General features: G+C 38.8%; 1 protein-coding gene across 2 annotated transcripts in view; it reads left to right on the forward strand.

Moving 5' to 3' along the window:
- Positions 1-21,427, forward strand: part of LDB2 (LIM domain binding 2) — a 528,562-nt gene that overhangs the window by 336,415 nt on the left and 170,720 nt on the right. For both annotated transcript variants that reach the window (XM_058192632.1, XM_058192633.1), the window contains exon 3: positions 1,025-1,197. In XM_058192632.1, the coding sequence (XP_058048615.1) occupies positions 1,025-1,197 (173 nt within the window). The remainder of the gene's footprint in view (positions 1-1,024; positions 1,198-21,427) is intronic.

The raw sequence follows: 21,427 nt of genomic DNA on the forward strand, positions 1-21,427 counted from the left end.
TGTATTACTGTAAGTTTTGACGGGAGTTTTAGGCGGGAAGTATCTCGCTTCTGATTGGATGCAGCCTCTGGCTGAAGTGTATATAAGGAGAGGTTTTTCTCCAGAGTTTTGCTGGGTCACACTATATTAAAGAGCTGTTGTCACTAACCTGGTCTCCTGCCTCGTCAATACCCAAACATAACAACACCCAAAGGTCCTCCTATTCCTCTCTTTTGAGCCTCTTCCTCTCAAGGCTATCAGAAGAGTGGTGAATTTGCAACCTTATGGACACTTACTTGTGAATAATTCTAAATCTGATAAGGCAGTAAGATTTATTCATGAGGGCTCTCTAAAACCATGGAAATCACAATAAAAAAAACTTTTGAGTTCTGTTAACCTCAGTAAACAGAGCAAGAGTTTATAATCTTATTTATACATTGATAATTTTATAATATTATATGTATCAATAGCTGGATCATTGTGTATCTGAAGCACCTTTATCTATCCAGAATAGGGGGAAATAAGCCTCCTTGCAGAAGGGGAAAGAAAGCTGAAAAATGAAAGATGGGCCCAGTTGCTTTGAAACAGGCAGAGAAGGGCTGGAATGCAGCCCTTCTGAAATAGAACAGAGAATAAATGAAATGGAATCCTAAGCAAGAATATTCCACCTTGCAAGTCTTACTTAAAGACATGTAACAGGAGACTCCAGAGGGGCAGGTATGGTTGTCACAAAAATTAAGGTGATGAACAAAACTGTATGCATTTGCAGTGCATACAACAAGATGCAGGGCTTCAATTGCATAGACCCAGCAGTCATAATTTTAAATCCACCCCTGCAGAGCCATGGTGCAGAAATAAAAGTTATAATAAAATTACCATTCTGTGGCAACATGTTAAATGAATAAAAATGTCCAGTTGCTATATTACTGTTTTGGGGAACTAGGATTGATTTGTTATAAAATCAATGTGGTCTAGTCATTTAACAGCTGTCAACAGTTTAATATGTTCTCTCTAGCAGCTCATGTGCTTTGTATTTTTCCCACAGCCATTGGAAGGACCCTCATCCCTCGTTATTTTAGTACTGTCTTTGAAGGAGGAGTGACAGACCTGTATTACATCCTCAAGCACTCAAAAGAATCCTATCATAGCTCCTCCATCACAGTGGATTGTGATCAATGCACCATGGTCAGCCAACATGGAAAACCTATGTTCACAAAGGTAATAGGAAAGAGTGATGTGAAACATGCAAATAATGGGTGTTTGAGATACTTTTCAGTGTATAACAAATGTTTTTTCTTGAGAGTTGATGAATTTCTTGGTTTCTTAAATCTCAGTATTCTTTTTTTAAGGGACATATAACTAGATTGTTACTCATAAGCAAGAAACTGGGAAAAAGCACCACTATTAATTTTAATATATTTTGTTTAACAGTATGAAAAAGAAACTGCCAGATCTGGAGACAAGCTCAGATGGATACTTTAATTTGTTTAGCAAAGGGACAGTCATACAATTATTCCATTAAACATGAGCTTGGCATATCATGAAAAGACCAAGTTTTCACTACTCAAACACAAACATATGCACACCTCATATATTGTATTAAACTGGAGGTGATCTATCAGGAAATGAGAGTATCAGCCTATATAGGGACAGGCTATTTATCTATAGAGTCTTCCAGAAGACATTCTGGAAGAGAACTATGTTATATTATGATAGCCAAAAATATAACGAGTCTGGCAGCACCAGAAGAGCTACGTAATTTGGAGAAAGTAAAGCTAGGGAAGAATTCATGCTGAATATTTGAACATGCACTTGAATGGAATGGAAAAACTCTGTGTGCCTAGGTATTGAGGCAGCTGGACAGATTCCAACAATCCCAGATGCCATGACAAATGATCAAACATCATCATCCTCAACAATAACATCATTGTATTTTAGTGCTGTCAAGTCATTACAGCTCCCAGTTCCTAAAAAACTGAACAAAATGACATAAAGCATAAAAAAATCCAACTTTAATTAAACACTCATAGTAAACAAAGAAAAGGTACACTACAGCCCTCATAACATTAGAGCTCAAAATAACTTTAAAATCAAATGTAGCATTATTAATAAAATTTTAAAAAATCGTAAAATGGCTGGTGAAGGATCACTTCCCAACTATATTTAACGCTTTATGGAAATCCATTACTAAAGTACATATTCTACCTTCTAGAGGTAGGTTGTTCCCCAAAAATTAGTTGCTAAACAGTGCTTTATTGTCATAGTTCCCCCATCTTACAAAAATGGGACTTGTAGACACTGCAAATATCTTGGTGTCAAGCTGTCAGGTGTGCCTCTGTTCAAAACTCAAGAAAGAAAAACCCCAACTCCATATTTGTAAAAAAAGGTACTTTTACTGAGTATGAACTGAATGCAACGAAAGAAAAGAAAAGTCTGGGGGAAAATTACATATTGAAAGCAATCCCAAATCCCTCCCCCCAAAGACCCAGGTTGAGTGTCCAATCCACAGCTCCCCAAGGTGTCATGTGGGGTACTTCTTCAGATGGCCCCATCTACCTGGTATGCCGGAACAGTTGACCTTGACAGCTATTAGCTCCTTCCACAGCTGCTCTGAAGCCTGTGAGAAGTTTCCTCCCTTTTCCCAGGACATCTCCACCAGCTCACTTCCCCCCCTCCCAAATACCAGCAAATCCTTCCCCCTCCCATTACAATGGCAGCCAAAAGCAAGCAAGCATCATAGAGGCTGATATTCGGCCCTCCTGCAGAAGAGATATTAGTCCTAAAAAAGAAAACAAATTAAAATAGACAAGTAGATATCTCCCAAATGATAAAACTCCAAACCAAGGATTTCTTTGACTTCAGAATGTTGTTTTCCTTCAATGAGAAGGGGAACTGGAGGTGGGGGGGCTTGATCCAGACGAATCAAAAGTGTTATGTACAGGTTTCAGCAAGCTAACGTGGAACATCAGTGAATCCTCCAGAGAGCTTTTAGTAACTCTAACTGTACCATTACTGGGTTTACGATTTGCACGATGGGAAAAGGATCTACATATTTAGGTTTGAGGGTTGTTTTTTTACTTCTGGGTAGTTTGTAAGTACTTAGTAGAGAGGAAAACCTTATCCTCCACTTGGTAATCCTTTAGGATAGCCCATTTCCTATCAGCCTATTTCTCATGAGCCCTGTGAGCCTCATTCAACGCCTTATGGGCTACAGGCCAGGTAACCTGAAGTTGTTCGATCCATTCTACCAGAGATGGTATTTGAGGTTTCTCCTGCAATAATTCCGGGATAGGTACAAAGTCCTGACCCGACACCACCTTGAATGGTGTAAATCCAGTACTACTCTGTATGGAATTATTATAGGCCACCTCTGCAAACGGCAGTAAGTCCGCCCAGTTATCTTGCTGATAATTTACATAACACCTGAGGTATTCTAATACCAAGTTATTTCTTTCACAATCCCCATTTGTCTGAGGATGGTAGGCAGAGCTTATCCCTTGGGCGGAGCCTAGCAACCTCAGAAACTCCCTCCAAAAGTGGGTGGTGAACTGAACCCCTCTACCAGAAAGTATTCATTCTGGAACACTGTATAACTGATAAACATGTTGAATAAACACTTTAGCCAACATCTTTGCTGAGGGATTCTTTGGACAGGGTACAAAGTGCACCTGTTTAGAGAACAAGTCTGTAATCACCCAGATGACTGCATTTCCATTACTTTTGGGTAATTCAACAATAAAATCCATGGATATCTCCTTCCAAGGAGCCCCGGGTCTGGCTATTTTCTGGAGTAACCCAGGCAGCTTCCCAGGTGGCTTCTTTGCTGAAGCACATACAGGACAGCTAGCGACATATGCCTCTATGTCCTTCTTTAGGGAGGGCCGCCAGAATTGTCATTTAATTAAATGTAAAGTCTTCACGAATCCAAAATGCCCAGCAACTTTTGCATTGTGGTATTGTTGTAACACTGCCCTCCTCAGGCTGGCAGGGACATACAATTTGGCCCCCACCATCATGAACAGACCATCGTGAGAGACCATCATGAACAGTACACACATTGCTGTTGGAGATGAACCAATCATCAGTTTTTAGTGCATCCCTTAACTGCTCGCTTAAAACAGGGTGGTTCAGTTCTGTCTCCTGGGCTCTGGTGACAACCGGAGCCACCAGTTGCCTCAAAGGGATAACCGGCCGGATCACCTCCAGCTGTGCACTATTGTATTGAGGCAGTCTTGAGAGGGCATCTGCCATAAAATTCTTTCCTCCTGGGAGGTAGCGCAGAGTGAAATTAAAGCAATTAAAATGTTGTTCCCACCAGACACAACATTTGTTTGGGTGACAACTTCCGAGGGGTTTTTAGGCCTTCTAAATTCTTATGGTCTGTCCACACCTCAAAGGGGTGTTTTGCCCCTTTGAGGAAATGCCTCCAAGTTAACAAGGCCCAACAGACAGCAAAAGCTTCTTTCTCTCAAATTGCCCATCTCTGTTTGGCCTTGGACAATTTGCGGGAAGTGTAGGTGCAGGGTTGTAAGGACCCATCAGCATTAGCTTGAAGTAGCACTGCCCCAACTGCCACATCACTTGCATCGGCCTGGATGACGAAAAGGGCTTCCATGTCAGGGTGTTTTAAAACAGGCTCGGCGGCAAACAACCGCTTCAGTTTCTCAAAAGCAACCTGACACTCCATAGTCCACTCAAGTGGCCTACTAGGTTTTGGTTTGGCCTCCCCCTTCATTTTCAGAAGGTTGGTAATGGGTAATGCAGTTTGTGCAAATGAGGGGATAAACTGCCAATAAAAGTTTGCAAACCCGGCTTCCAGGTTGGCTCCGTTGGCAATGGAGGTGATCTGTTTGATCACCAACCTCTGGATCGTGTTGGACCGCTAAGACAGCGACAATCAGCTGCCCAGCAGTTCGAAATTCCCCCTCTTTGGGCGAAGAAGAGGAGGTGAGCGAAAGAGGCAGAGGTAGAGCTTCCCTAGAACTCCTGGAAGACACCAGGGGGCTTGAAGGGTTAAGCCCCCTCAGAACTTCAAAGCGCTCCAGATCTGAGGCTTTTTTCCTGCTTCAGCAGACCTAATTGTCACGACCAACTGCCAGGACCGATTTTAGCTTAAAGAAGAATATACCAGAATGAACAGAAACAGGAGAGCTCTAACTATAAAAGCAAGTAATTAAATCAATTTCCTGTTATTTTTTTTTTAAGTTTTGGAGCTTACTTCAAAGCGAAAATGGCGGCTGTTTTTCAATGAGCTAATCAGTTGAAAACCAAAGTGTTACAATTCTCACTGTTTGCTGTTTATTGCTGAAGAATTGCTGGAGATTTTTTGAAACATTGTAACGAGAGGGGGGAAGAGACATTGAGACTGTTTCTGTAAAAGACTTAGAAGATTTATACGTAACATTAAGTTAAAGAGAAATTTTAAGAGATGGCAGCAAAACAATTAAAGACAACTGTAACAAAAACTCCAGGAACATTAACACCGGGAGTTTTTCTAACACATACAGCAGATACAGAATCACTAAATTTGGAAGCACTTCAGGATAATTTGAAAGATTTTATGAAAGAATCTCTTAATGATGCTATGAATTTGCAAACCTCTCAGATAGAAGAAAAGTTTAAATTAATTATAGAAGAAATGTCAGAGATGAAAAAACAGATGTTAGAAATTCAAATTGGAAATAAAGAAGTCAAGGAAGGTTTGGTGTCAGCAGTACAGGTCTGGCATCAAATGTGATTTTATTGGAGCAGGAAGTAGAAGAAATAAAGAAAGTTAATTTAAAATTGGAAAATAAGATTGAGGTAGCTCAAAGTAAAATGGATAAAGTTGATGATGAACTTGTTTTGGTGCAATATAGAGATATGGAATTTGTTTTAAGAATACGGGGTCTACAAGAGAATAGACAAGAGAATTTGAAGCAAATTTTTTCTGAGGCCTTTGCGGAGATTTTGGCAGTTCGGCCAGCAGATGTGGTTTTTTTTATTGACAAAATTTATCGTGTGAATTCCTGGATAGCAAGACAAAGAAATCTTCCGAGAGACATTGTCATTTATTTTACTACTAGAACAGTGAGAAATGAGATTTTACATGCTTCTTTTAAAGGAGACAAGATTCAAGCGGCTGGCCAAGATATTTTAATACTAAAGGAAATTCCCCCAAAAATGTTGAGAGGTAGGAAGGAATTTGCTTTTTTGGTGAACGAACTTAAAAAACGTCAGATGGAGTACAGATGGGACATCCCAACTGGTATAATAGTTTACTATGAAGGGAAAGCACATCGTCTTAATACAGTCAGTAAAGCACGAGAGTTTTATGCTTATGTGCTCAAAGCTGGAAGTCCACCATTTCCGGATGGTAGGAGAAAGGAAGGCGAAATTAAATAAAAAGAAATGATAGTAATGGAAGAAGATCTTTTACAAGTGTTGGATGTGTCTAAGATGGGATCAGAGATTCCAAAAGAGCGAAGGATGACAAGAGCAGCTGTCAAACGCAAGGAACAAGAAGAAAAGGCTCAACAGGCTCAATCTGCTACTACCAAGACAGAAACAGTGGGAGGAGCAAGGCCCAAAGAAAGATATGATTTGCGGCTGGTGCTTCAAAAGTTTCCGATCGCTGATAATGGCAATTAGACTTTTATCTTGGAATGTTAATGGATTAAACTCACCACAAGAGAGAAGAAAGATATTTCATTATTTGAAGCAATTTAAAAATGACATTGTATGTTTACAAGAAACACATATTAGAACATTAGACCAGAAATATTTGATAAATTCAAAATTGGGAATACATTTTGTTGCATCTTCTACAGAAAAGAAGAATGGATTAGCTGTTTATATAAAGAGTAATTTATCTGCAACATTAATTGAGGCGGATAATCAAGGAAGATATATTGCCATTGAACTTTTATTGGAGGGGAGAAAGATACTTTTAATAGGAGTTTATGCACCAAATCAACAACAAGAACAATTTTATAAGTTTTTACATAAAAGAATAACATTTTGGGATTATAAAACTCATATATTAATGGGTGATTGGAATGAAGTGATGGATATCCAGAAAGATAAAAGAAGTCTTAGAAATATTTCCAATCGTGTAAAACTGCCAAAGGCCTTCTTTGATTTGATGGAAGATTTAGAACTGAGAGATGTATGGCGAGAACGCAATGAAAAAGAGAGAGATTTTACATTTTTTTCTGATAGACATCAATCATTTTCTAGGATTGATTTTATTTTAATTACTAATGATTTATTTTTCAGAGTGAAGAAGACAAAAATTTGCTCTAGAACTTTGTCTGATCATAGTCCGGTTTGGATTGAGCTAGATCGGGAAAAGGAGGCCAGGAGGTCATGGAGGATGAATGAGAATTTGTTTAAATATGAACAAAATGTAAATGAATGTAAAACTCAAATGAAGGAATTTTTTTCTTTGAATATGGATAAGGGGACACCTATAGAGATAGTTTGCGACACCAGCAAGGCTTATATGAGGGGAATTTTATTGGATATGAATAATAAATATAGAAATAGATTGCAGAAAAAGCAAAAAGAATTAGAAGAGGAAATTAAAAGGAAGGAGCAGTTATTGGTATGTAACCCAGGAGATAGTAAAATAAAAGAGTCAATAAATATATTAAGAGGTCAATTTAATATGTTAATGGCAGATCAGGTGGCAACTAATTTACAATATGCAAAGCATAATTTGTTTAATAATGCTAATAAACCTGGAAGGTGGTTAGCATATTTATTAAGAAAGAAACAGAAACGACGTATAATTGATAAAATAGAATATAGAGGTAAGGAAGTATATCAGCAAAATTTGATTAAAAAAGCTTTTTTAGAATATTATACTAAGTTATATTCTAGAGATGTGATTAATGATAAAGATATAGATAGATATTTACAGGACCACGGTATCTTAGAAATTACAGTAGATCAAAGGGAAGAGTTGAATCAATTAATTTCTTCAGAGGAAATAGTGTTTGCAATTAAGCAGCTTAAAGCGAATAAAGCACCAGGTACAGATGGTTTGACAACTACTTATTATAAAAATTTACAAAATGAGATGATTGTACCACTTAAGGAGTTATTTAACAGAATACAAAGGGGAGGAGAAGCTCCTCCCTCATGGAGGACAGCTTTTATTTCATTAATACCTAAAGAAGATCGAGATGGTGTTAAACCAGAGAATTATAGGCCAATATCGCTTTTAAATACTGATTATAAGATATTTGCTAAGATATTAGCGAATAGATTGATGCCACTGATGACTCAATTAATTCATAATGATCAAACAGGATTTATTAAGGGGAGACAGATGAGATATAATATGAGACAAATTGTAAATTTACTTGAATATTTGGAAAGAAACAGCCAGGTCTCAGCAGCACTCTTCTTTTTGGATGCGGAAAAAGCTTTTGATAGATTGGATTGGCAGTTTTTGTTTAAAGTAATAGAAAAAATGCAATTTGGGGATTATTTTATTCAAGCAATTAAGGCTATATATCAAAAGCAAACAGCTCAAATAATAGTAAATGGTGGATTAACAGAATCTTTCAAGATTGAGAAAGGGACTAGACAAGGATGTCCCTTGTCACCGTTATTATTCATTCTAACTTTGGAAATATTATTGAGTAATATACGTGGTTTAGATCGAATAAAAGGAATTAGAATTAAAAATCAAGATTATAAGTTAAGAGCGTTTGCAGATGATCTGGTTGTTACTTTATCTCAACCAATACATTCAGCCATATATCTAAAGGAGACAATTGATCAGTATAGTAAGGTATCTGGGTTTACAGTGAATCAACAGAAGACAAAAATGATAATTAAAAATATGAATACACATCAGAGAGAAGAACTAGAAAGAATAACTGGATATGAAGTGGTTAAAAAGGTCAAATATCTAGGAGTATATATTACAACATCGAATGTAAAGTTATATAAAAATAATTATGAGGTATTGTGGGGAAAAGTAATTAAAGAAATGGAGAATTGGAAGAAGTTACAATTATCATTGTTGGGAAGAGTGGCAGCTATAAAAATGAATGTTTTGCCTAGATTTTTATTTTTGTTTCAAATGATTCCAATATTGAAGAAAGATGCAAATTTACAGGAATGGCAAAAAGGGATTAGTAATTTTGTATGGAAGGATAAAAAACCGAGAATAAAGTTAAAAATAATGCAAGACGTTAGGGAAAGAGAGGGTTTAAAAATGCCTAAATTGAAATTGTACTATGATGCAGTTGCTTTAGTTTTAATTTCTGATTGGATTAATTTAACAGAGGAAAGGGTTTTGAATATAGAAGCTTATGGTTTATTATATGGTTGGCATGCATATGTATTATATGACAAGAAAATTGATAAGATATTTAAGAATAATATGGTCAGAAGTGCTTTGTTGAGGGTTTGGAAAAAATATCAATATAAGTTAGATGGAAAGATACCAATATGGACTATCCCCAGACATATGATAGAGAATATAAATATATTACAAAAAATGGAGGTTATTACTTACAAAGAGCTTTTGATTATGGAAAAGGGGGAATTACAATTAAAATCTAGGGAGAAATTGAGGATGAAGGAGAAATTATACATGGTTCCAGTATGGACAATTGCAATCTAGATGGAAAATAGTTCAGCAAATTGATATTAGGCAAAGTGATGATAATTTGGTAAAACAAATAAAAGATCAAGGTCAACAGCATATAAAGAGATTATATAATGTATTGGTTGAAATTGATTCAGAAATGGAGTTGGTTAAAGATTGTATGGTAAAATGGGCACAAAATTTTCAACAACCTATAATGTTAGAAACATGGGAAAAAATTTGGGTGAGGAATGTTAAATTCATAAGCACAAAATTTAAGAGAAAATTTTTATAAAATGTTTTATAGATGGCATTTAGATCCTAAAAAACTGTCATGTATGTATCCAAATGTGAAAGCAAAATGTTGGAGATGTGATTGTGAGGATGCTACTTATTATCATATATGGTGGACTTGCAAAAAAGTTAAAGCTTTTTGGATTAAAATATGGTGGATTATGCAGAACATTTTGAAAAAGAAGATCAAGTTTGTTCCACAGTTCTTTTTATTAGGAATAATTCCAGATTGCACTGTTATAGAGACAAAACTGATTTTGAATTTAATAACTGCTGCAAGACTATTGATTGCACAATATTGGAAGAAAGAAGACTTACCTACAATTGGAGAATGGATTAGTAAAGTATCAAATTTAGCAGAAATGGCAAAAATTTCTGCCTACTTGAAAGACTATACACAAGAAAAATATATTTTGGAATGGAAAAAGTGGATCGATTATATTCAAAATAAGTATCAGATTAAAAAATACCAATTACTTTTTCAGTGAAGTTAGGAATTGCTATGTATTAGAGTTTAAGAAAGAAGGGAATTGATAGTGTGATGGTGTGAAATGGAATATGTTTGATGTTATATTTTAGATTATGTTTGCTAGTTACTATACCCTGTGTTCTGTTCTGGGAAGTCTCGGGGGGGAGGGGGGAAATGGGGAGGGGAAGGGGAAGATTATAAATTGATTGCCATTGTACAGGAATAATGGTAGAATTAAACAAGTTGGAATGGTGTAAAGTCAGGGCTGCTCGGTAACCGAGTAGTGGGGTGAGTTATCAACTGTACGCTGATGATACTCAGCTGTACTTTTCCACCCCGGGCCACCCCAACGAAGCTGTCGAAGTGCTGTCCCGTTGCCTGGAAGCCGTACGGTCTGGATGGGGAGAAACAGACTCAGACTCAATCCATCCAAGACGGAGTGGCTGTGGATGCCGGCATCCCGGTACAGTCAGCTGCAACCGCGGCTGACTGTTGAAGCAGTCATTGGCTAGCGGAAAGGGTGCGCAACTTGGGCGTTCTCCTGGATGGACCGCTGTCGTTTGAAGATCACTTGGCGGCCGTCTCCAGGAGAGCTTTTTACCAGGTTCGCCTGGTCCGCCAGTTGCGCCCCTTTCTTGACCGGGATGCCTTATGCACGGTCAATCATGCTCTCGTCACTTCTCGTCTGGATTATTGCAATGCTCTCTACATGGGGCTACCCCTGAAGTGCACTCGGAGACTCCAGCTAGTCCAGAATGCAGCTGCGCGGGTGATTGAGGGAGCACCACGTTGCTCCCGAGTAACACCACTCCTGCGCAGTCTGCACTGGCTACCTGTGGTCTTTCGGGTGTGCTTCAAGGTTTTGGTTACCACCTTTAAAGCGCTCCATGGCTTAGGGCCCGGGTACTTACGGGACCGTCTGCTGTTACCACATGCCTCCCACCGACCTGTGCGCTCTCACAGAGAGGGTCTTCTCAGGGTGCCGGCCGCCAAGCAGTGTCGGCTGGCGGCTCCCAGGGGAAGGGCCTTCTCTGTGGGAGCACCTACTCTCTGGAACGAACTTCCCCCCGGTTTACGCCAATTGCCCGACCTTCGGACCTTTCGCCGGGAACTGAAAACTTATTTATTTATCCAAGCGGGACTGGCCTGATTTTTAAATTTTTAAATTTTAAATTTTTAAATTTTAATATTTTATTGGGTATTTTATATGGTCAATTGGACAGTTTTAATTTCGGCCTTTATTGAATAAGTTTTTTAATTGTTATTTTAGTGTGTATATTAATTGTTTTAATGTAGGCTGTACACCGCCCTGAGTCCTTCGGGAGAAGGGCGGTATAAAAGTTTAATTAATTAAATAAATAAATAAATAACCATTCTGGAAGGGAAAGGGTAAGGAAAGAGGAGTAAAGAAGGAAGAAAGTAGGTAGGCAGGTAGGTAGGTAGGAAAGAAGGGAAGGAGAAGAAAGGATAGGAGGAGTAGAAGGAGGGGAAGATAGAGGGTTAGAAAGGATGGAAGTGAGAAGTGGGAAAGAGGAGGGGAAGTAGGAAAGTGAGGAGAGGATGGTGGGGAAAGTAGAAGAAGGATGAGAAGGGTAGGAAGGATTAAGGAAGGGAGTGGCGACCGAGCAGGCCTGATTGAGCATAATCTGAGTATAGGATCGATTGTTGGATAAGTGATTGTACTGTACACTGGTTAAATTGTGGGAATTACTATGGAAAATTTTAAAAAAATTTGCCCGGGAAAAGTTTGCAAACCCTAAGAAATTTTGTAGCTGCTTGCATGGTATGTGGGGGTGCCCACTCCAGGACTGCAGAATTTCTCAGGATCCATCTCTATCCCCTCATTTGAGATGCAGTATCGTAAATAGTCAATATTACTTTGATGGAATTCACATTTTGACAATTTAGCGTACAATTGGGCTGCTCTGACTTTTTTCAGAACTGACTGCACCAGCTTCATGTGTTCATCCATAGTCTTAGAATGTCATTTATGTAGACCAGGACTCCCTTGTAGAGATGCTCATGCAATAACTCATTAATCAATTGCATGAACACTGCCGGAGCCCCTTGCAGCCCACAAGGGAGCACCCTAAACTGGAAGCAACCAGGGGGCAATTAAAGGCATTTTTCCATTCATCCCCTTCCTTAATTAGAATTCTGTAGTACGCCTCCCTCAAATCCAGTTTAGTCAAAATCTTTCCCTTAGCCAGATGAGCTAACATATCTTTCATTAGGGCAGTGGGTAAATATTTTCTATGCAAATGGCATTCAAGTTTCAGTAATCCACACACAAGCGAAGAGAGCCATCTTTTTTTTCCTGAAATAAAACTGGGGCAACCACTTGGGGCCTCGCTGATTGGATGAAGCCCCGTTTTAAGTTTTTATCAATAAAATTCTGCAGCTCCTCCAACTTGTCAGGGCTCATGGAGTAGATCTTTGGTTTTGGGAGCTTCACTCCTGGAAGGATCTCTATGCCACAGTCAGTGGGTTGATGGGGTGGTAGTACATCTGACGCCTTCTTGCTGAACGCCTCCCTGAGGTCCCAATATTCCTTAGGGATGTTTTCATCCCCAGCAATGCATTCACTTGCCACCACTGCCAACTCCTTTGAAGCTTTAGCCGTGCAAAAATGTTTGCCCCCTTCCTTTCCCAGCTGCCCCTCTGATTCACCTGTGGGTTCCATTTCTGTAGCCAAGGCAGTCCAAGCAAGAGAGGTTGTTCCATCCCAGGGGCTACAATAAAACTCAAGGTCTCTGTGGTTCCCCCATCCACATCTCAACAGGTTGGGTCACAAAGTGCCCCCCCCAGCTACTGACCCATCCAACTGGCAGAATGTGATGGGTATGTTCATCGTTTTTAGTCTCAGTCCGATTTTGTCTGCCACTACTGGGCTGATAACATGTCTCATACATCCAGAGTCTAAGAGGGTTCCTGCCCCCCTCACAAGGGGGACCTGGGTTGCAGCCTCAGCTTGAGCCCCAGCAGCTTACTCTCTCTCTCTGCTTCGCCTTTAGGAACCTCTTCCATGCTCACTGAAGCCTCTGCTTCCCTCCCCTTGGGTTTTCAATCTCCTCGCCCCCCTTCCCAGCAATGCATACCTTTTGCGGGCTTTACAACTTTTAAAGGCTTCTTTCAAGAGTTGCATGGCTTGAGTCATTAGGAGGTCCTCTTTGTTCTCCTCCTGCCAAGCCACCTCTCCAACCGGTGTCTGATAACTGTCACCCCTGAGGGGATTTCCTCTGGAGGTTCCATCCTCCCCATGCCCAGCGACCACTTAGTTCTGACTGGCTTTTCTTCAAGCTGTAATTCTGACTTCCAGTCCAAAACCTCCTTATAGTGCCTGGACCGAGGAGGAGTGGATCTAGTCTTCCTGGTCACTCTCTTGGTCAGACATTCTTGGCTCAGCCCCCAGGGTAGAGCTTTCTCTGGGATGGCTGGTAAAGCAGACTTTGCTTAATCTCCACCAGTCACTTTCCCCCTGCAAGCATCATAGAGGATGACACAAGCCTTCTGAATAAAGAAGTTAAAGCTACCACTAAAATTTCACTCAGAAGTTGGCTGATAAAAGTTGTTATCCAGTAATATCTCTGGTTACCATCCTTTCTCTATAATTATGCCTTTAAAGATAAATAGTTGGCCATTATTCCAAAGTTTTGGGACATCTCCCTTATGCAACAGGTTTTATTTTCCCAAGAAGTTTCATCTTTTTGAGAAAATGATTGCCACTGTCAATAATAACAATATCCAGTAAAAGCCACAATGATGCCAGGCACAACATGACTTCACATACAAATGATGTGAATTGTGTAGTTTGCACAGTGGCATAATTATGTGCATAATATTACTTACCATCCCTACCTCATACCCTGGCAAATGCTACTTCCAATTTATTAAAGCTAAATACAGGTGATACATTCTCAGCTACTTATGACAGCTATGTGCTTTTTTTGTGGTTTCATAAATTGGGCAGGTTTTTATAACTCAAAAAGTATCTTCATTGAAATCTTCTTGGTTTACTACTCAGGGTTGTTTAAATGCAATCTCTTTGGCCAAAGGAGCTTGCAACCATTTCATGTTTGATCACTAGCATCTCAGAGGCAGTGGCTCAAAGTGGTGGTGGTGAGAAGTGTAACATTTCATTAGATTTCATCAGCACTGTTAAGCGCAATACCACTGTGCATTAATCAGGAGTTTATTCCCTGCTATGTCACCAAATAAATAAGAATTACTTAATCCATCTGATTCATTAATAACAAAAGACCACTTCCCTACTAATGGATCATTTTGCTTCTGAATTGTTTTTATTATGTCTCATGTCTTAATCCTAATTTAACTCAAAATTAGAGGCCAAATTGGCTTAAAAGAGTGTTAATTTGAATGTTTAAACTTTAAGAGAGATAAAGTAGGCATTACTACTGCATTGCTTGACTTCAAGTATCTTAGAAATATTTACTACTATATTTAGCTCTCTTTTTTTTTTGTTTACATTTATACCCCGCCCTTCTCCGAAGACTCAGGGCGGCTTACAATGTATAGGGCAATAGTCTCATTCTATTTGTATATATTTACAAAGTCAACTTATTGCCCCCCCAACAATCTGGGTCCTCATTTTACCTACCTTATAAAGGATGGAAGGCTGAGTCAACCTTTCTCCTCAAGCTCAGTCTTGAAATAAAGATCTGAACTGATCCAGATAACCGAACAGTAGAACTGGAGATCATCAGGTTTTGGAGTTGGAAAAAAGACTGCACTTTTGAAAATATACTAAATTTCCATTATAAAAATTGGAAGGTTGAAGGATATGGCGTGCTGAACAATGGCAGGATGTTCAATGAAATGAACAAGGATACTCTATTTAAAGTATATGTCTTTTATACTGGATTCTTTGCAGTTGTTAGCATTGTCTCCAATGTTACTATATGAACAACATTTTAAAGACCTCCTTAATTAGATCATCGATAAATTGACCCTTATTCTTTTACTGTATTTCACATATAGGAATATAACCTTTCATGGTTTGTCTCAGTGGTGGAGAGAAATGGATTTGGTTAAAAGTAGATTGTCAGTATATTCTTATAGCTTAATATATATCTCTTTATAGACATCAGCACTCATAAAATATTAATAATATGCTCCAGATACAACTAAAATATACTTTTCTTTCTTATGCGATCAGAAGAATTTTCCTCAATCTTGGGCACAACTCTGAGGTTCAATGTATGTTTTCCAATTTTATCTGAACTAAAAAAAAAAAGGAAAACGCACAAGTACTTTATTTTGTACATTTATACAAACTATATCTCAGGTAAAGATTTTTGGTCTCAGTAATAAAAGGGAAGGTCAAAAAATAATTCATAGTTATTTTAGCCATAGCTATCATTAGCCAAGAAGAGGAAAGGGTTAACCAGGAACTGGTAAATTGTAGAAATGTTCTTTTTCCACTCCCCCCACCTTTCCTCCCCTGGCCTACTGTAGCCTCCATGTGATCTGCTGAAAGCTGATGGGCCCTTTCTTGTTGATTCTCTAGAGAGTCTCTGTACTGGGGGCATTGATTAGAAACAGTCTGGCAGGATTATACCTTTTCTGTTACTATGCCAACAAATCAGCTGGGTTGCCACAGAAACAGAATGTCAGAGCTCACAGTGCAGGAACATGAATTCAGCACAATTGAAAATGTTTTATTAATTGGAGACCTTTTTCATTTCAGATTTTATGGGGAAGGCAGTTGGCAGGGGTAGCTAGGGATGAGAGCTTCAAATAAGATTTTGCCTTAATTGATTAGAAAGTAAGTTTAGGATTGTTTTTGTGTTTCTACAAATTGGAAAGGCGATTATCTTTATAAAGTGTGCTGTAATCTGGGGGTTGCTGTTGCTCAGCTTTTCCTAAACTAACATCCTATGGCATCTCAGGACCCCTCCACAAATGGATATCTGCTTTTCTGTCTAACAGACAACAAGTGGTCAAAATTGGCAATGCTTTATCAAATCCTGTTCCTGTCAAGAGTGGCGTTCCTCAAGGCAGCGTCCTTGGACCAACACTCTTCATTCTATACATTAATGATCTTTGTGACCATATCTCAAGTAATTGTGTTCTCTTTGCTGACGATGTCAAACTATTTAACACCACAGACAACACTTCTATCATTCAAAACGACCTTGACCATCTAACCGCTTGGTCTAAAAATTGGCAACTCCAAATTTCAACCAGCAAATGCTCAGTCTTACATATAGGAAAAAAGAACTCTAAAACTAAGTACATACTAGATGGACATTACCTTACAGACGACCCCCATCCCGTTAAAGACCTTGGAGTTTTCATGTCAAATGATCTAAGTGCCAAAGCCCACTGCAACTACATAGCAAAAAGCTCTAAGAGTTGTAAACCTAATTTTGTAGCTTCTTTTCCAAAACACCACACTACTAACCAGAGCATATAAAACATTTGCTAGACCAATTCTAGAATACAGCTCACCTGTTTGGAACCCTCACCACATCTCTGACATCAATACAATTGAACGTGTCCAGAAATATTTTACAAGAAGAGTTCTCCATTCCTCTGAAAACAACAAAATACCTTATCCCACCAGACTTGAAATCCTAGGCTTAGAAAACTTGGAACTCCGTCGCCTTCGACAAGACCTAAGTTTAACTCACAGAATCATCTATTGTAATGTCCTTCCTGTCAAAGACTACTTCAGCTTTAATTGCAATAATACAAGGGCAACCAATAGATTTAAACTTAATGTAAACCGCTTTAATCTAGATTGCAGAAAATATGACTTCTGCAACAGAATCATCAGTGCTTGGAATACTTTACCTGACTCTGTGGTCTCTTCCCATAATCCTAATAGCTTTAACCAAAAACTTTCTACTATTGACCTCACCCCATTCCTAAGAGGACCATAAGGGGCGTGCATAAGCGCACAAACGTGCCTACCGTTCCTGTCCTATTGTTCTTCTTTTCTTCTTCCTATATATGTTTATATGTGTATATACTATATAATCTTTTTGTATGATGTTGTGACAAAATAAATAAATAAATAAATAAATAAATTCTAGTGTTAATGGAGGTGAATTTCAGTGGATACGATCCACCATTGGTTTTACTAGGAAGAGGTGAATATTTACATCAAACTCTCAGTATTAAACTAGGACCAGTCACTAGAATTACTACAAACAGATCTAAGCTGCAAAACCAGCAGCAGCCACTAGAGAACAGTAGAAACATGCAGAAGACTCTCTGCCGTTCTCCAATGGTTGCTTTAATATTTGCAGACCAAATTTCATAGCCTTTAATCTGGGCCTTTCAGATTTACCCACATCATGGGATATCCACCTGAAGACCAAAAAAAGAAAAATCAAAATAGGGGATTTTTGGCTGATATCACGGCACTACCAGTCACAAGAAATGGAGCGCTCCATTCCTTTGCTGGCTTCTCCCTGTTTGTGGGCTCCAAAAGGACCCAAAGCTGCCTTGCAGGGGCAGCAAAGCTAAGGAGGGGTGCTCTGAGAGATCGCAGGAGAGATCACAACTTTCCTGCTGAACCCCAAAGCTTTTTTCCTTTCATTGAAAAAGCAAAAAGATTGTAAAAATGCAGAAAATTTGATTTTTAAGGATAGACATTGTTTTGGATACGTATCTTGAAATGCTGGTATTATCTACTTAAAAATTATTTTTACATTGTGGAAAACTGGAAAAAATGGTTAACATTAAAATTTAATCTAAGAGATTAGAAATCTAAGAGATAAGATATCTAATCTAACCTGCTGATGAAAGGAAGTATAACACATTCCCAAAATCTTGGAAATATTTGATTACTGGAGATTTATCATATTTTTCAGACTATAAAATGCTCTGAAGTATAAGACGCGCCTAGCTTTTGGGGAGGAAAACAAGGGGGGAAAATCTGCCTCTGCCTCTGCCTCCCAGCAATTTACCTCCTTGCAGCAAACAGCAAACAGCCTGGTCAGCTTCAGCATAGCTTGATTTAGCACAAGCAGCTGATAGATGGTTGGATTGGCCTCGTGGAATACCTTGGGAATCGCCACCGCCCATTGCCACCGTCGCCGCCCATTGCTGCTGCCACCTATTGCCACTTCTGCATACCCCATTTTTGCCTCCGCACCTCCCATTTTCAGCCTCTGTGCACCCTGTTTTTGGCCTCTGTGCATCCCATTTTGGGCCCATTCCAGGCAGCACTGATAGCTTCCGTTGCTGCCTATCCTTGCCACCTGGAATGGGCCAAAAATGGGATGCGTGGAGACAAAAAATGGAGCATATGGAGGCAGAGATAGGCAGCAGCAGTGATAGGCAGTGATGGCGATGGGCAGTGGCGATCCCTGCAGCCTGGAACAACTGATAGGCAGTATTCCAGGAGGCCGATCCAATCACCAGTCAGCTGCTTGTGCTAAATCAGGCTGTGCTGAAGCTGACCAGGCTGTTTGCTGTTTGTTGCAAGGAGGTAAATTGCTGAAAGGCAGAGGCCAAAGGGTGGAGGCAGGCAGGTGGGTGGAGCTTTGGCAATTTTCATTGTATAAAACACACAGACATTTCCACCCACTTTTTTGGGGGACAAAAGTGTATCTTATAAACTGAAAAAATATGGTAAATGTGAGAATAAGAAAGACACTATCATTAAAATGACCCCTGAAGATTACAACACAAGACAGAATCCATAGAGGGACTTGAGGATGTTCTGGAAAAGTTATGGGACTATCCAGAGGAACAGGTTGATCAACTGTGGGAAACAAAGAATTAAGAATATTGAATTTTTTGAGAAGTGACTTTAGGCTTGAATATATGGTTTTTTGGATTATTGGACAAAGGAAGGACACAATAAAATTTAATGAGTTGCTTCATCAAGAAGAAATGAGTGGAATTTGGGAAGAGATGGCATCATAATCCAAAGTACAAGGGAGATACTGATGAACTGAATCAAGAGAATAGATGAAAAGCTGGGAAATATAATACAAAGGACAATGAGTGATCAAGACGCCCAGGAAGAGGAGGAACCAAATGAAAGAGTAGATGAAAGAATGGAACAGACAAAACAAATGAAAGAAGATGATAAGAAGGAGATAATAACAAAAATAATAAGGATTGATGAAATAAGCCAAGGGGAGAATATTCTAAGGGAATTAAAAAAGGAACCGGAGAACCAGGAAGATTTTTCTGAAGAGAGATAGGGGCAAGAGTAGATATTTTGAAAGCTAGACAATGGAAAAGGGCAAAGAAGGAAATGTTTAAAATGAGTACAGTAACATATTGCAATATTGAATAACTAAATAATGAAGGATTATAATTTGAATAACTAAATAGTAGAGGACTATAGCATAACTTAAATATGTGCACCATTAGAATTATATAAGCTTGCTAAATGTAATAAATATGATCAATACTTTATTTGTATTAAAAGGTATGACATTCAGAATATGGTGATTGGCATAAAAATAACATATTGAAATTTTGAATAACTAAATAATGAAAGACTATAATTTAACATAAATATATATATTACTATCAGAACTATATAAGCTTGTTAAATGTGATAAATGTGATCAATATAGTTCTATTCGTACCAAATGTATGACACGCAGGTGCCACACTGTTCACATACTGATATGTTTTTAAAAAATAAAAAAGGGGGGGAATCAAAATGGTGACCATAACCATACAATCAAAGCCCTGCTTTCTTTTTATGTTCAATTGTGCTGCATGTAAAAAGCATAGGGTTTTGATCACATTTGGTACATTGTAGCCACCAACTTGATTGTTTTGAACCCCTGAGGATTCCCCTGACCCAATGTTTAATCTGAAATTGCAGATTCACCAATAAAATTTGAAGTTTTTTGTTTTCCAAGCCAGAGTTTTGAAAGGGGCACTTGCTAACCTCACTACTGTATGTTTAAACTTTTAGCTGTTTAACAGAGATGTTGCAGTACATAACTACCTTGTATATCATGAAGCTTTTTAAATGATGGATCTGAAGTAAATTGTGGTCTCTATGCACATCATTGATATCAACAATTGTTTTGGGGATTTAGTACTGTGGGAAGTATACCTCAAAAGGACAGTGCCAGAAATCTTACAGTACCAGAAACCTCAGAAAACAGTGCCAAGAGACTCAAGCCACCCCTTCCCCCTTTAAGAAAACTAAGAAGCACCAGCTGAAAGGAAAACTCAGAGCAGCCCTGGTAAAGGCTTTTGCAATAGAGCTGACAACAGAAACACTTAAGTAGAGCCATTAAGATAAGGGGAATCAGGCCAAAAATAACTCACCAAGGCCAAACTAGAATTCAATTTTTCCTGCCCCCTGACAGGATTAACCCCATAGGACAAGAAAACACAAAGGCCCAGGAACAAGATTAACCCAGAAAAAAAAGAAAAACAAAATCCAGGGCAATCAGAAACACAACAAAACCCATCAAGCTGCAGGAGCTTCAAAGGGGAATTAAGCATAAAAGGCTCAGATTCACGCTCCCAAGCTGCTTGCAAGCCAGGAACACTCGAGCTGTGTCACTTTTTGCTTCTTGCCTTCCTACATTAAAAGAATTCCACTTTCTGGCAGCTGGCTTCTGCATCCATTCTCAGATTCTGTGGTGTGTCCCAGCTGGGAATGAACCAGGGAAATTTCTTCCAACAGTATCCTATAAATAAATGTAATTTTTTTTTAATTGAAAAAGTTTTAAAAAAACAAAAACATTTTCCCCCCCTTTTTCCCACCTCCCTCCCAGAAAACCCCCTTCCCCCCTCCCTCCCCCCCCCCGGCTTCCCGGGTCAATCACAAGGTATTGTTATACATAAACCAAACATAGAATAAAATTTTCCCTTCCAATCCAATTAACCTCATCCAAAACTTTTCATCTCCCAACCCCCTCCCCATTACATAAAATAACTTCCTAATTATTCAAAGGCAATCTGATATTTCTTAATCTGATATCTGTTTTGTAGATAATCAATCCATTTTTTCCATTCAATTAAATATCTTTCCTGCGTATTGTCTTTTAAAAAAGCTGAGATTTTAGCCATCTCAGCCAAATTAATGACTTTCAGTATCCATTCTTCTATTGTAGGTACCTCTTCTTTCTTCCAGTATTGTC

Source organism: Ahaetulla prasina, chromosome 8 (assembly GCF_028640845.1).
Source record: "Ahaetulla prasina isolate Xishuangbanna chromosome 8, ASM2864084v1, whole genome shotgun sequence".
Taxonomy (NCBI): Eukaryota; Metazoa; Chordata; class Lepidosauria; order Squamata; family Colubridae; genus Ahaetulla; species Ahaetulla prasina.